Source organism: Clupea harengus, chromosome 25 (genome assembly GCF_900700415.2).
Source record: "Clupea harengus chromosome 25, Ch_v2.0.2, whole genome shotgun sequence".
NCBI classification, from domain to species: domain Eukaryota; kingdom Metazoa; phylum Chordata; class Actinopteri; order Clupeiformes; family Clupeidae; genus Clupea; species Clupea harengus.
In genome coordinates, this window is record NC_045176.1 from 14,553,788 (window position 1) to 14,568,043 (window position 14,256).

Consider the following 14,256-nt stretch of genomic DNA (forward strand, 5'->3'; position numbering starts at 1 on the left):
GTTCAGCATCATTGCCTTTGGCAGGTTGAATTTCTTCAGCTGCCGCAGGAAGTAAATCCTCTGATGTGCCTTTTTGGTGAGGGAGATGATGTTTAGCTCCCACTTGAGGTCCTGGGAGATGATGGTGCCGAGGAAGCGGATGGACTCCACACTGTCAACTGGGGCGTCACTCAGGGTGATGGGGTTGGGAGGGGCTGGGTTCTTCCTGAAATCGACAACCATCTCCACTGTTTTCAGCGCGTTGAGCTCCAGATTGTTCTGTCCACACCAGGTCACCAGATGGTCAATCTCCCACCTGTAGGCAGACTCATCACCACCAGAGATGAGCCCAATGAGGGTGGTGTCGTCCGCGAACTTGAGGAGCTTGACGGACTGGTGACTGGAGGTGCAGCTGTTTGTGTACAGGGAGAAGAGAAGAGGGGAAAGAACGCAGCCTTGAGGGAACCAGTGCTGATGGTCCGGGGGTCAGAGACATGTTTTCCCAGCCACACGTGCTGCCTCCGGTCAGACAGGAAGTCTGTGATCCACCTGCAGATGGAGTCAGGCACACTCAGCCGGAGAAGCTTGTCCTGTAGCAGAGCCAGGATGATAGTATTGAAGGCAGAGCTGAAGTCCACAAACAGGATCCTGGCATAGGTTCCTGAGGTGTCCAGGTGCTGGAGGATGGAGTGAAGGGCCATGTTTACTGCATCGTCTACAGACCTATTAGCTCTGTAGGCAAACTGGAGGGGATCCAGTAGAGGGTCAGTGATGGCTTTGAGATGCCGCAACACAAGCCGTTCAAATGACTTCATCACAACAGAGGTCAGAGCAACGGGTCTGTAGTCATTAAGTCCACTGATCTTTGTTTTTTTGGGGACGGGGATGATGGTCGAGGTTTTGAAACAGGCTGGTACGTGGCATGACTTCAGTGAGGAGTTGAAAATGTCTGTAAACACTGGTGACAGCTGTTCAGCACAGTGCTTTAGGATGGATGGAGAGATAGAGTCTGGCCCGGTTGCTTTGCGGGGGTTCGGTTCTGTCTCCTAAAGAGTCTGAAGACGTCCCTCTCCATAACGGATAGAGTCGTCACTGTGGTGGGGGAGAAGGGGGGGTGCTCTGAGGTGGGCAGCTGTGGAGAGGAGTAGGCCTCTGCTGTGGTGGGGAAGGTGAAGCTGATGGGCTGGATCTGGTGGGTGGTGTCACAGGGGATGGTATCAGGACTGTCCCATTGTCTTTCGAAGCGACAGTAAAACTCGTTCAAGTCATTGGCCAGGCGTGGGTCGTTAGTGGAGTGGGGGGCTCTAGGCTTAAAGTTTGTTATCTGCCTAACTCCTTTCCAGACAGAAGCAGAGTCGTTGGCTGAGAACTGGTGTTGGAGTTTCTCAGAGTAAAGACGTTTAGCATCTCGCACCTCCTTGCTAAACATGTATTTTGTCTCAATAAACCTGTCTCTGTCCCCACTCCTGAATGCCTCTTCCTTCTCCAACCTTAACTTTCTGAGTTTAGCTGTGAACCAGGGTTTGTCGTTGTTATAACTCACCCTGGTGCGTGATAGTAAACAGCTGTCCTCACAGAATCAGAATATCATATATTATATATTATATATTATATGCCAGTCGGCTAGCCTGTTGGTAGTGAATTACTGCAGTCGCGTGGTCGGTATGCGCATCGTTGTGTTGTGTGATATATTGGCGTGTCTGAGTGTGTGATGGGAGTATGAGGCTGTGAGCATAACATAACCAAGTCACGCATGGAGCAGGGTTACAGATGCTTTGCCTAGCGCATTGTCATACAGTATAACTAGCCTACCGGTAAGTAAAAAAGGAGAGCCCACCCGTGAAAATCATGTGCTGCTAACAATTGTCTGGCGCCAGGTCTGGGTAGGAGGCCTGTTGTTCCGGGGATATAGGCTACTATTTAGTTAGTTGGTCCGCAAGTTTTTTTTTATTGGCTAAGTGGTCCTTGGTCTGAAAAAGTTTGAGAAACACTGGTCTGGAGAGGGCAGATAACCGAACAAAACTGACGCTTGCCTCACGAGTGCAATAACATATGCCGTTTAATCATATTAGGTAGAATGAAGGACAAATTAGTTGTGAATATCACCGAGTTTGAAAGGTAGCCCTATTGGTCAGGTAATAGAGTGACAGCTGGTTTTCTTTCTGATTTGACAGTAGCCTACATCAAATGTGGAATATTTACAAACGGGCACCTGCTGTCTTGGATTATACAGTAAATAAGTTGCAAAATGAAACAAAAACACATCACAGTTAAAGTTGTATTAGGTAGTATTGATTGATATGAATGGATGACATGAAGTGGCGAAAAATGAATATGAAAGTATTTGTTCGCTGAATTAGAGCACGTTCTCTCCAAACAGACGCAGTAAACGTTTTTTTAATGTCATCCTCTGAGAATGTAGTATATTGCAATTTATGTGATTTCTTTGCAGATACATAAATGGTTCCCCAAGGGTTGTGCGTGTTGCAAAGCAATTCAACGCCAGAACTGTAGGTTTTATTTTGAGTGAAGTAAGCATATTTATTGCAGCGGGACAAAGGAAAAAAACTTACCGGAGCATGAAAGTGTAGTGGGCGAAAGGCTTGATGTTATGAATACATGTTTTACACGAAATACAAAGGTTGGCAATTCATAAGCCTACCAGTGGCGAAAAAGACAGTTTATTGATACATCTTTTAATGACGGCCACAGCGCTTTAAAACGACATGTTTATAAGTTAAATTATTCGAAGGTGAAAGATAGAAGGCGAGAGAATCGCCAGTTGTACCTGTGAAGTGGAGTTAACTTGCGGCCCACACCATTGTATTACAAACACACATAGCCTACATAATGAGAAGGTACACCTGGCGATTCTCTCGCCTTTTATCTTTCACTTTTGTATGTAACTTATAAACACGTCATTTTAAAGAGCTGTGGCTGTCCTTAAAATATGTGTCAATAAATGAACTTCTACATCATGTAAAGCAGACATGTTGACTTCACTTCTTATTAAGATATTTTAAATATGAAATGTTCAATGCCTTATCGTGCTGATGGCTGACCTGAGCCCTAGTATGATTTCTAAATATTTGTCGAAGACGGCCTGGCTGGTCGGGTCCAGTTGAAAGAGGTGAGGAGATATGAACATTTATACAACCCCAATGATCTCGTTGCCATCATTCACTGTGTGTGTGGACAACAAGACCTGGTAAATAAACAAACCAACGACTTCCACACACAAAGACGTCATTCTCTAGGTCGTCTTCGACAAAAAACGTTACTCCACCTATTGTTCTGGCGGTGAATTGCTTTGCAACACGCGCAACCCTTTTAGGTACCATGAATTGAAACGAGTACATTTACACAACAATTACACAACAATTTACACAACCACAGCCGCTGTTGCAGAAGCATGCGCCCGCCTTAACTCGGTTATATTGTAACTCATGGCAGGAAAGGGTTAAACAGAGACCTCAGCCCTGTTTGAAGTCATTTCATTCTGATTCATGAGTCCTGTGGGAGGAAGGAAAATACATTTAATACAGTTAGTATAGTTGTTTTAAAAAATATGAGAGTAAATAATATGTTCTTATTTTTACTGATGCTTAGTGTCAGTACAGCATTCAGTATAGTAGTCTTACTGAATGGCCCTCTCTGATTAGATTTGGGAGATGTTCACATCAGACAGAAGGGAATATAACTCTCATAGCTGAGTAAATTAATCTGTGTGAGCCATTCTTGCATGGAATGTAGACAATGTTCTACATTTATAAGCCAGCATTAATTTTGTATGTCTGATTTCAATCACTGAAATGATTTCATGATTGACAGTCTAATGTCTGATATCACATTACATAATACATGGAGAAATGTTGCCAGTTCCCTTATCAGACCTACTCCATTACTCTAGATCTAGATGCATTGCTGCTTCATTTCTTATATCTGTCACCCTAATTGAATTTAAATGCCCCTACAATTGTGTTCTCTTAACATATCAATTTGTTGTTATTCATTCATTTCTATTCAGTCTTTATCAGTTTATGACAGAAATTGCATCACAAAATGTGTGACAGTATGATGTGACAGATATGAATAAAGGAGTGTGTTTTTGTACGACGGTGTGGTCTGCAACAGTCACTGTGGGCCTCAGAGCACAGTAGTACACAGCAGAGTCAGACACTTGCAGATCCATGACTGTCAGAGGAACAGATTTTGTAGTGGTGTTGAGTTCTGCTTTAAATCTTTCTTTGAATACATCACTATTGTCCCCATCTCCGAAAGTGTATCTCTGCAGCACATATCGAGGGACGTCGTTTGCTTGAAATTTGTACCAAAACAAATAGAACTGAGATGACGATGTCACATCATATGTACAGTGGAGTGTCACTACTTCACCCTCTACACCGACTACATCATTTGATGGCTGATCAACAGAGTCCTCCATCCCTCTGCCAACTGTAAAACAAAAAGAGGCAGACACATTTTACAAGATGAGAATTACAGATGGGAAAGTGTAAGTTGCTTTAAGTATCAGCTAAATGTAAAGGAGAACAATCAATCAATAATATGAATGTGATGAGAGGTTTTCTTACTGCAGTAATAAACAATCAGAATGTGTAAGAGATTTGTCCAGAGGGTCATGACTGCTCTGTGTGATGCCTGAGCTGTGAGATCGGACCTCTCTAATGTCTGTTTCTCAGCTCTGAAAGAAGAATGATCGTCATCAATTGAACATTTCGTTTTCAAATGTCGCCCCACCATGGTTCCCAGTGGTATTGCAGTCCAAGGGCAGATGTGTATTCTGTCATATGAAATGAAATACATGTTATTGAAAAGGCTGAATGCAAGATACATTTGGACAGTATATAAACTATTTTTCTATTATTTCTTATGACTCATTAGTAGACATTGGCTCTTCCAGAGGTTCAGTTACTTTACAAACACAGGAATGAAGGAATCGATGCTTAAAATAGTGACTATTTATTGAATCATAATATATGGTCATGTTTATAATAAAAATGCATGTATTCATTTCATTACTTGAATCTCTGCGGGTTGTTACCACTCTGTGCAGAGTTTTTGGAAGGAGAGTAAGGTATAATGTATGTCATCTCATGTCACGTCATGTCAGTTTTTGTATGACAGTTTGCCAGTTTCCTTCACTGTGGGCTTCAGGGCACAGTAGTAGAGAGCAGAGTCTGAGAGTTTAGCAGAGGAGATGTCCAGAAACATCTGATTCCTCTCCTTATTAATTATCCCAGAGAATCGCGGTTCCACGTCTGATATTTCTGTCTTATCAGGATTAATGATGAGCAAGAGAAACTGGGGTGCTGATCTTGGATACTGGCGATACCACTGTAGAGAGTTTGCAGAGCTGTAGTTACAGGAGAGGGTTACATTATCTCCCTCCACTGTGTTGAGTTCAACACTGTTTGGAATGATTTTATTCCCATAGCTTTTACCTGCACAGAGAAAAATACCTGTTAAAAAATGCTATATTGTTTCATTCTCTTATGACTGTTTCTTCATTATTTGACTTTGATTTTGTGTTTACCTGAAAGGTCCATGAGTAATATGCCCAGAAAGAAGATCATTGTGGAGGTCTGCAAATCCAAGGTCTACACAACTTGAATGTCAGTCCTTTCAAGACACCCATGGGTAGGCACCATGAAGGCATCACGATCTTCTCTTTCTAGCTCCTCCCTCTTGGCAAACAGAAAGGTCTTTGTGAGAAGCTGAATGGTACATTTCCACATAGTATGCTTCGGAAAGGTTTTGTCTGTAATTCATGTGTGTTCTAAGTGTTTGTAGTAAAAGTTCTCTTAACATATAAGGAGACTTAACATCAGCTATCAGCTCTTGAATTAAGAGTTTTATTGGTCGAATGGATGAAATAAGTCATGTTTCTAGGGAGGTTTAAAAAACAACCCTGTTCTTTGGATATTGTCACGGAACGAACAGACTCACAGATGGGAATTCGTGAAACAGAGTTTATTGCAGACGAATACAGCCACAGAAGACAGACCACAGGTTGTAGACACGCAGATGATGAGGCTGTCGATCCTCCAGAACACAGGCCAAACCCATGGAGGGCCGCAGGTTCGTAGCTCTGCTGAGAACTTAGGAAACTGGCGATCAGAGCGCAGAAAGAAACTAAGCAAACAGAGGCAACCTCTTATGCTGGGCAAATTATAAACGTCCACGCCGTAACGGCAAACAAAACACGAGTCACACTCGGCAAGGCTATAAACAAAACAAGAACTGAGACTAGGAACTAAACCATTGTAAATCATTGAGCGTGGGTATTACACAATGTATCAAATTATGTTGATGCCAATAAAACGTTTACTGGCATGACTGTATATCAACCCAAGCTAGATAGCCCTTACACCATGGGGGTTCAGTGTGCAGCTGTCACTGTGGGCCTCATATCACAGTAGTACACAGCAGAATCAGACCCTTCTGGATGGTCAAGGGATCAGTTTTAGAGGTAATGTTGAACTCAGCATGAAATCTCCCTCAACATCACCTTTTGTCTTCAGCATGTAAATAGGGAAATCATTGATTTCAGCCTGTACCAGGATGCTGTGGCTATGGCCACTGTGTATTCACAGGACAGAGTCACCAGTCCTCCCTCAAGTCTTTTGTTGGCTGTTCCACAGAGTCCTAATTTCCCTGTACACTGCAAACACATACCATTGACAACAAAAGTAATTTGAATTTGTCTTGTTTTTAAAATATTATTTTAAACCAAAATCCATGTCAACAGCTGTACATGCCTTGCATTTGAAGACAATCAGACAAATTTAAGGAACTGCTCAACATCCTGAAGAGGCCCTCAATGACACTCTGATACTGCCCCACAGTGGGCAAACTCAGGCATGGCATCTTTATAAAAGTCGTCTTCATATCTGCTCATTTTGAGGGAACCTACTTAAAGATCCACACTGGCAGCCTGCAATTAGGAAGTAGTGGTCCTCATTCATGGATTTTATAAAGAGGTTATCCTAAAATCAGTCTGTTCATTTAATTGCTACTTCTGAGATGTACATTAGATTGATGTATAGTTTGGTTGCTTATTGTCGTAATTTATAATACACGTCAAGACAGAAATTACATGTACAGTATTTTCCTTCTAGTTGGGAAAAGCAATGAGTCTTGTTGCTCAGAAGTTGTATGAATATGTCAAATTTGCTGAATTGCTTAAAAATGGCTGAGTGTTCAATCTCACAACTGTTTCATTAGCCATCTGATTAGCCAGTTTGGGATCGTAAGTGGAATATTTGTCAGAGTATTTTATGTGCATTAATCTGTTGATTAAAAGATGATGAAGCTTTAATGTTATTGTTTAATTTGATGTGTAATGGGAAATCCATTTGTAATGTCACAGACAATTGTTAATTATAAAACATTATTTCAAAGAATCCAATCACACATTTGTATATGGCACATACTATGTTTTTTATTCCATTACTTACAAGACACTACATTTAATACAGAAATGGAAATGTATGATCCAAAGTAATGTGATTTTGTCTTTTTATTTCAATAATCAATCAGATTTCTGTAGTGAAATAGAGCAGTAAATACACAATGACACTAACCAAACACTGCCATTTGCTCCTGGGTTTTTGTACAGGCTTGTTGTGTTTCCTGTCACTGTGGGCTGCAGAGCGCAGTAGTACACAGCAGAGTCTGAGATCTTTGCAGAGTAGATCTCCAAAGAAACTTGATTTCTTTCCGAGTTCACCGTGACACTGAGCCGTAGATTTTGAGGGTCAGCACGAACGACACTATTTGTAGCTTCAAAGACTGAAAGCACATACTCTGGTCTAGATCCAGGGTACTGGAGATACCACTGCAAATTCTGAATGTTGCCCTCATATTTGCACGAGAGGGTGACATTTTCTCCCTCGTAAGTTTTCATTTCAGCCATCATTGCTGTTATTTTCTGTTCAGAACTTTCCCCTGCCAAAATAAATACATAAACACTTTGGTTAGTCTTTATGGTCCCATAAACCTTGATGCTCTATGAAGTTAAAGCAGTAGATTGCTAATCACTCTGATATGTGATCAAATCTGTAGTATACAAAAAACATGCACAGTGTGTAATTAGTATTATATATTTCTTACTTTTCCATTTCCATACAATATGAATGCAGTCGTGTTACTCACCTATCAGAGATACTAAGAGAAGCACACAGAAGAGCAGCATCCTGGTTGACTGCTGGGGAGCAAATAGCAGTGGGGAGATCACTTCCTCAAGTTTACACTGCAACCTCCACCAATAGGGCTCACTCTAACAGTGTGGATTGGACTGTTATAACATGCAAGACTCCCTCAGGCAGACTGCATGAGAAGAGAGGAGACTTGTCAGGGAGGGACTGACCCAGGGCCGGATGGGGCCCTGACCTGTCACAGATCACACCATCCATTCCAGGGTCATCATCTGCCCTCAGGTTCACTCTGTCACTGTGAGTCTGCCCTCACCTCAAACCTGTGGAGGGCAGCAAAGGACCCACCCTGACTGTTTCTTCTGTCACTGGCTACTGCCATCAGAGTTTGGAAACTTGATTGTGTGGTCTTGAATGTAACTATGTGGTATAAATGTATTTCCAAGACCACTGGTTTTTATTCTATTCACACATGAAAGGGAACTCCTTTATTTCTCTCCTCTCACCACATTTGAACCTGTAAGGTTGTGGAGTATTGTACAATATGCAGCACTGAAGATTACCACATGAGGGCACAAAAGGGTCTGATGTTTTGGAGAGACAGGAAGCATCAAAGACAGTAACACAATGTAGTTTCACACCCTTGATTGTTAAGAGAAGCTGTTTAGGGCTGAGGTTTTCTGCATCATGATATCTCCTCTTCCACCCTCAAGCAGCATATTCTCCACAAACATATCCCTGCTACATATATTTATAGAAATCAAAGATGCCCTGAGGATACTGAGGAATTGGCACTTGAGTTCCATAATTTCCCTCTCTTAACTCATGTCACAAAGGAGTTCTCTATTCTGTGGCTGATTGAAGTTGTCATGTAATGGGATCACTCCACTCCACTAATTTCAGTATCAAGAAAAGTGACACAGTTTATCTTTGTTTAGCTGATACGATTTAGTATTTCAGACATTAACACAGCAGTGGATATTGTGTAGTATTACGTTTGTTACACGCATTATGCAACATGAGAGCCTAAATACATCACTTATTCAGCTGTGCTGCTACTTTAACTAGTTTTCCTGTCAAGGTTTTTGTATGGCAGACTGTGGTTTTGTGTCACTGTGGGCGTCAGAGCACAGTAGTACAGTGCAGAGTCAGAGACTTGAACAGAGGAGATCTCCAGAAAGATTTGAGTTTTCTCCTTGTTGATCTTCCCAGTTAACCGAGGATCTATGTCTGATATCTGATCTGAACTGTACACACTCACAAGATGCTTTGGACCTGATCTTGGATATTGGTGATACCACTGTAGACTGGTGGCTGTTGTAGAGTAGTTACAGGACAATGTAACTCTGGATCCTTCCTTAGCATACACCTCAGGGCTGTTTGGTGAGATGACATTCTCATAACTGACACCTGCAAACAAAGCTCTATGAATAAAATAATGCCTAAAACAACGTGCTGTGTCATCAGTCCATTATTAACATAGATTTGACAATTGCACAAATTGACAATAGCATAAATCTGAAAGTTTCGATATTTACCTAGAGCAGCGGCAAAGACTGCAGTAAACAAGAGTAGCATTTTACAGGAAATAAGAAAATCACCACAGAGAACAGGTTTAATGAACTTGAGTTCTAGCCCAGACTTTTATGCCAGACTGTTGAAATAAAATGAACATACATCACCATAAGCTCCTCCCTCTGCCCTGAAGGGAGTGGCTAAGATGTAGCTCTGAAGTGCGTAAATATCAAAAAGGTTTTCTCTTATCCTTAAGAAAGAAAGTTGTTCTAAACTTTGATTTCTTTAAATTAAAAATAACCCACCAAAAAGTCACCATTGTATACTCATTAACCTATTGAAACAGTAGAGTAGAAATAGTAAAAAATCTGCAATTTTATTCATTTTTACTTATGTTTCCAAGACAATAAGAAAATGTCTTACCAAATAAATGTAAGGCCACTCCGGATATGATTTTGCATAATGCGTGTAACAAACGTAATACTACACAATATCCACTGCTGTGTTAATGTCTGAAATACTAAATCGTATCAGCTAAACAAAGATAAACTGTGTCACTGTTCTTGATACTGAAATTAGTGGAGAGGATCAACAGACCTCACAGGCCACTTCTGACTACACACTACCAGTGTCCTTTAGCTTAGATCATTTAGTAAACCCACAGTGTCTGAAGGGAACATGCAGTTAAAATATCTATATTGGTCACGTCAAACTGGGAGAAATGTTCAGGCACATAGTTTTCCCCTCTCAACCTCATCGTCATACATTATATTTTTTTCATTGTGACTCTTAAAATATACATTGATCCCATTACATGACAACTTGTAATAGGCCACATAATATGGAACTCCTTTGTGACTTAAGTTACAACAGATATATTTGACCAGTGTCAGACTCTAATTTATGATGTGTACAGAGTGACATACTGTTGACTGGAAAAAGTGCTGCCACAGCTCTAATTAATTTCACACTGCAGTGTGCTGCAGGTGTGACCACGTCTCCTGTACGTTTCTGCATGTGGTTAAGATATCAGATCACTATGGTACAATTCCTTTGATGTGTGTTTGCTTTTTTTCATTCATTCGTGTCTAGGTTTTTGTACTACTTCTTAGTGACTTTATATCACTGGGCTAAGTCCCTCAGAGCACAGTAGTAGAGAGCTGTGTCTGTCAGAGCCAGAGTTTTAATATGGAGCTCAGTTGATGATCTGGATGTTGTAGTGCCAAACCGAGGGTCAGGAATATGTGCACCACTGTAAGATCGAGCTCCTTTGTATAATAAAAACTGAGGGGCCTCATTTGGATACTGCCTGTACCAGTAAAGATAAATATATTCACTGCTTGCTTCATATGAACACCACAACTTTGCAGTCCCCTTCAAGACCTTTCATGTTGGAATTGGCAGGACTAAGATGATCGGCCACAATATCTGTGAAGAATTCAAGAAAGGGTTATGCAGACATGAAACTGTTGTCCCTGATATAGTATAGAGTGTAGTATATAGTAAACTACCATTATATGGTGCAGCATATCATCCAGTGCTTTTCATTACAATTCACCTGTTGTCATAATGAGGATTAGTAGCAGTGATTTCTCCATGTGGAATCTGCAGTGGCAGATGAGATCACTGTTCTTGCTCACAGTTATCTGAGGTGATTCTCCTTGGGTTACTGCATCAGCACTAAATAAGTCACATGACCTTCATTCAGGAAGGCCTTGCTCTGAACACTTTGATTGGTGGATCTAGAGTAGCTGATTAGCAGATGTACACTAACTCTGTTGTTATTCACTGCATATGAATGTATTTGTATGCAGCACTGTTTATCAATTGTTGAAAGCATGTCGACATTGAACTAATGAAAAAGTTTCGATGTCATGAAAATTTTGCACCAGAATGATGCTATACTTGGAATTATGGAAATTGGGAAAATGACACTGAGTTCAATGAGAGATTTCACTCCAGACTAAACTTCATCTCCAGCTCAGTTCCTCTGATCATCCAGAATCTACAAATGTAAATACGTATATAATAATGCACTTCATAGACTTTGAGGCAGGTACCCTCCATTTATAAGGGCACCCATACAGAACCTCCAGCTAACTCGGTTATAATGTAACTCATGGCAGGAAAGGGTTATACAGATCCCTCCATAGTAGTGACCTCAGCCCTGTTTGAAGTCATTTCATTCTGATTCATGAGTCCTGTGAGAGGAAGGATAATACATTTAATACAGTTAGTACAGTTGTTTTAATAAGTATGAGAGTAAATAATATGTTCTTATTGTTACTGATGATTAGTGACAGTACAGCATTCAGTGCTGTAGTCTTACTGAATGGCCCTCTCTGATTAGATATGGGTGATGTTCACATCAGACAGAAGGGAATATAACTCTCATAGCTGAGTAAATGAATCTGTGTCAGCCATTCTTGCATGTAATGTAGACAATGTTCTACATTAATAAGTATTAATTTATCATTTAGTGCATGATGCTTTTTGTTTTTATTCATTTGTGTTCATTGTGTTCCTATATTCTGTAAGTCACTCTGGACAAAAAACATCTGCTAAATATGTTCACCTTACTTTCCTCAAGGGGTGGAATAACTCACAAATAGAGAACAACAAAGGGATTCAGAGTGGAGTGATTTACCACAGAAACATGCCACCAGAATGAATGAGATCCTTGTACAGTTGATCATGATTTGTGCATTAACGGTTCTGAGAGAAAACATGAACTGCCTGAAGACCCCAGTTTCTCTGCCAGCCACTGCACACCTGCCATGGAGTTCTGAGGGCTATAGAAGGCACATGAAGAGTAAAAACATCAACTCCCAAAATTGATGCAGAAAGGTCTCCCTCATCTGTTGGAGAGTAGTACTGCACTCAAGAGCCAGGCCAGTGTGTTTTCATGTGGGCCATGATGGGGCAATACAAATAAATGGACAAGTTTACATATAGGGGATTAGGAACAGCAAAATTATACCAGATGTTCCTTAAAAAGAGTTTATGTATCCTCGGCTGACAGCTTATCTATACAAACAAACATTAAGACATGATTCCTCGAGAGCGATATTTGGAGTAATTTATTTTATTAATGCTGAATTAGAACACAAACCTCATCCATAAAAGTGAAACTGAGAAAATGATGATTAACAATCTTAAAGTCAGAAAACCACCCTGCTGAAAATATGAATTCTAAAATGTGGTAATCATTTTTAACCTGCATCCCAGATTAAAACCCCATCATTTCAATCTGATTCTTAACTAGTTTTATTTGTTGGTATTTATTCACTTCAACAAACAAACAAACAAAAAACAGTGTAATTTCTACAGTACAAGCGGAAAGGAGAGAGTAGCTTGTCTTACTCTGTGAGTCAGTGGTTCTTGTATGACAGTGAGTCTGTTTGTTTCACTGTGGGCTCCATGGCACAGTAGTACACTGCAGAGTCTGAGAGTTTAGCAGAGTTGATGTTCAGGAAGATTTGAGTTTTCTCTTTGTTCAGTATCCCGGACAGGCGAGGATCAGAGCTTGATTTCTGAGCTTCAGTAGAGCTATACACACTCATGAGAAACTGGGGTTCTGATCTTGGATACTGCCGATACCACTGTGGATAGTTACTCGAGGAGTAGTTACAGGAGAGGCTTATGGTAAAGTCCTCCACTGTTTTGACCACAGCACTGTTTGAAGTGATTGCATTTGCAGAGATGCAGCCTAAAATGTATAGAGGAAATCTGATCAAATCAAAGGTACACAAAGTACTACGCAAGACCAGTAACATACCTGCTAAATGAAGATTGAAGCCCAATTAGTATGACTTGATATGTTATTTGAAATCAAATTATTTTTCAAGATTGGTTATTCTTTAAAAGTGTGGAAGAATAAAGTATATTTACCTGCAAAGGCTGTTAGCAGTATTCCAGCATGCAGGAACATTGTACTGGACTGAGAATGACAAAGAGCACTACAGCTTGAACTAGATGAACCCTTTCAGGCCCACATCTGTTTGGGTGGAGAGCAAACACCTCCCCCTGACCTGTTTGTTTGACACCACTGCAGGGATCACACAGCTATACAAATGATGCATACTGTCATTAGGATGACTTGAGATGTACATTATTGATATTCAGTAAAAGCACTGATTATTCACTTTTTTACATACTGATCATGTCCAGTTCTGGGGAATGCTTGCTCCTGCACCTTCAACCTTTTTCACTACTAGATATGGCATGGAAAGTGTGTAAGGAGCTCCCCAAACACTCGTATTTATTTAAATTTGAGGTCTCATGGCCAGGTGTGAAAATTCACTCAAGTGACCTCAGGACTCTGGAGTTGCATATAAGTATATTTATTAAACAACAACAACAAGCCTGTCGGGCTCACCCACGTCCCGGCAGGCCAGAGAGAACTGCACGGGCCCTCTCTCAGAGAGAGAGGAAGCCCGGGCCCACTCCCAGACCGCAGCAGACGAGAGAGAATGTATGACCTCCCATCTTGCACTGCTAGGAATAAACAGCTCAAACTGGGGAGATGAACCCTCATGCTGGTGATGCCACTGCAGGTTTCTCACAGAAGAGACACTGCAGGAGAAAC

At 40.9% G+C, this 14,256-nt stretch overlaps 3 gene segments (V, D, J or C); all 3 read right to left on the bottom strand.

Moving 5' to 3' along the window:
* Window positions 1-5,033: 5,033 nt before the first annotated feature.
* LOC116219655 lies at window positions 5,034-5,633 on the bottom strand. The segment is given in 2 exon segments: window positions 5,034-5,441; window positions 5,534-5,633. Coding segments are annotated over 2 exon segments (375 nt in total).
* Window positions 5,634-7,512: 1,879 nt separating this feature from the next.
* LOC116219652 lies at window positions 7,513-8,268 on the bottom strand. The segment is given in 2 exon segments: window positions 7,513-7,947; window positions 8,155-8,268. Coding segments are annotated over 2 exon segments (456 nt in total).
* A 4,748-nt stretch (window positions 8,269-13,016) lies between these two features.
* LOC116219654 lies at window positions 13,017-13,655 on the bottom strand. The segment is given in 2 exon segments: window positions 13,017-13,377; window positions 13,560-13,655. Coding segments are annotated over 2 exon segments (378 nt in total).
* Between the last annotated feature and the right edge of the window lie 601 nt (window positions 13,656-14,256).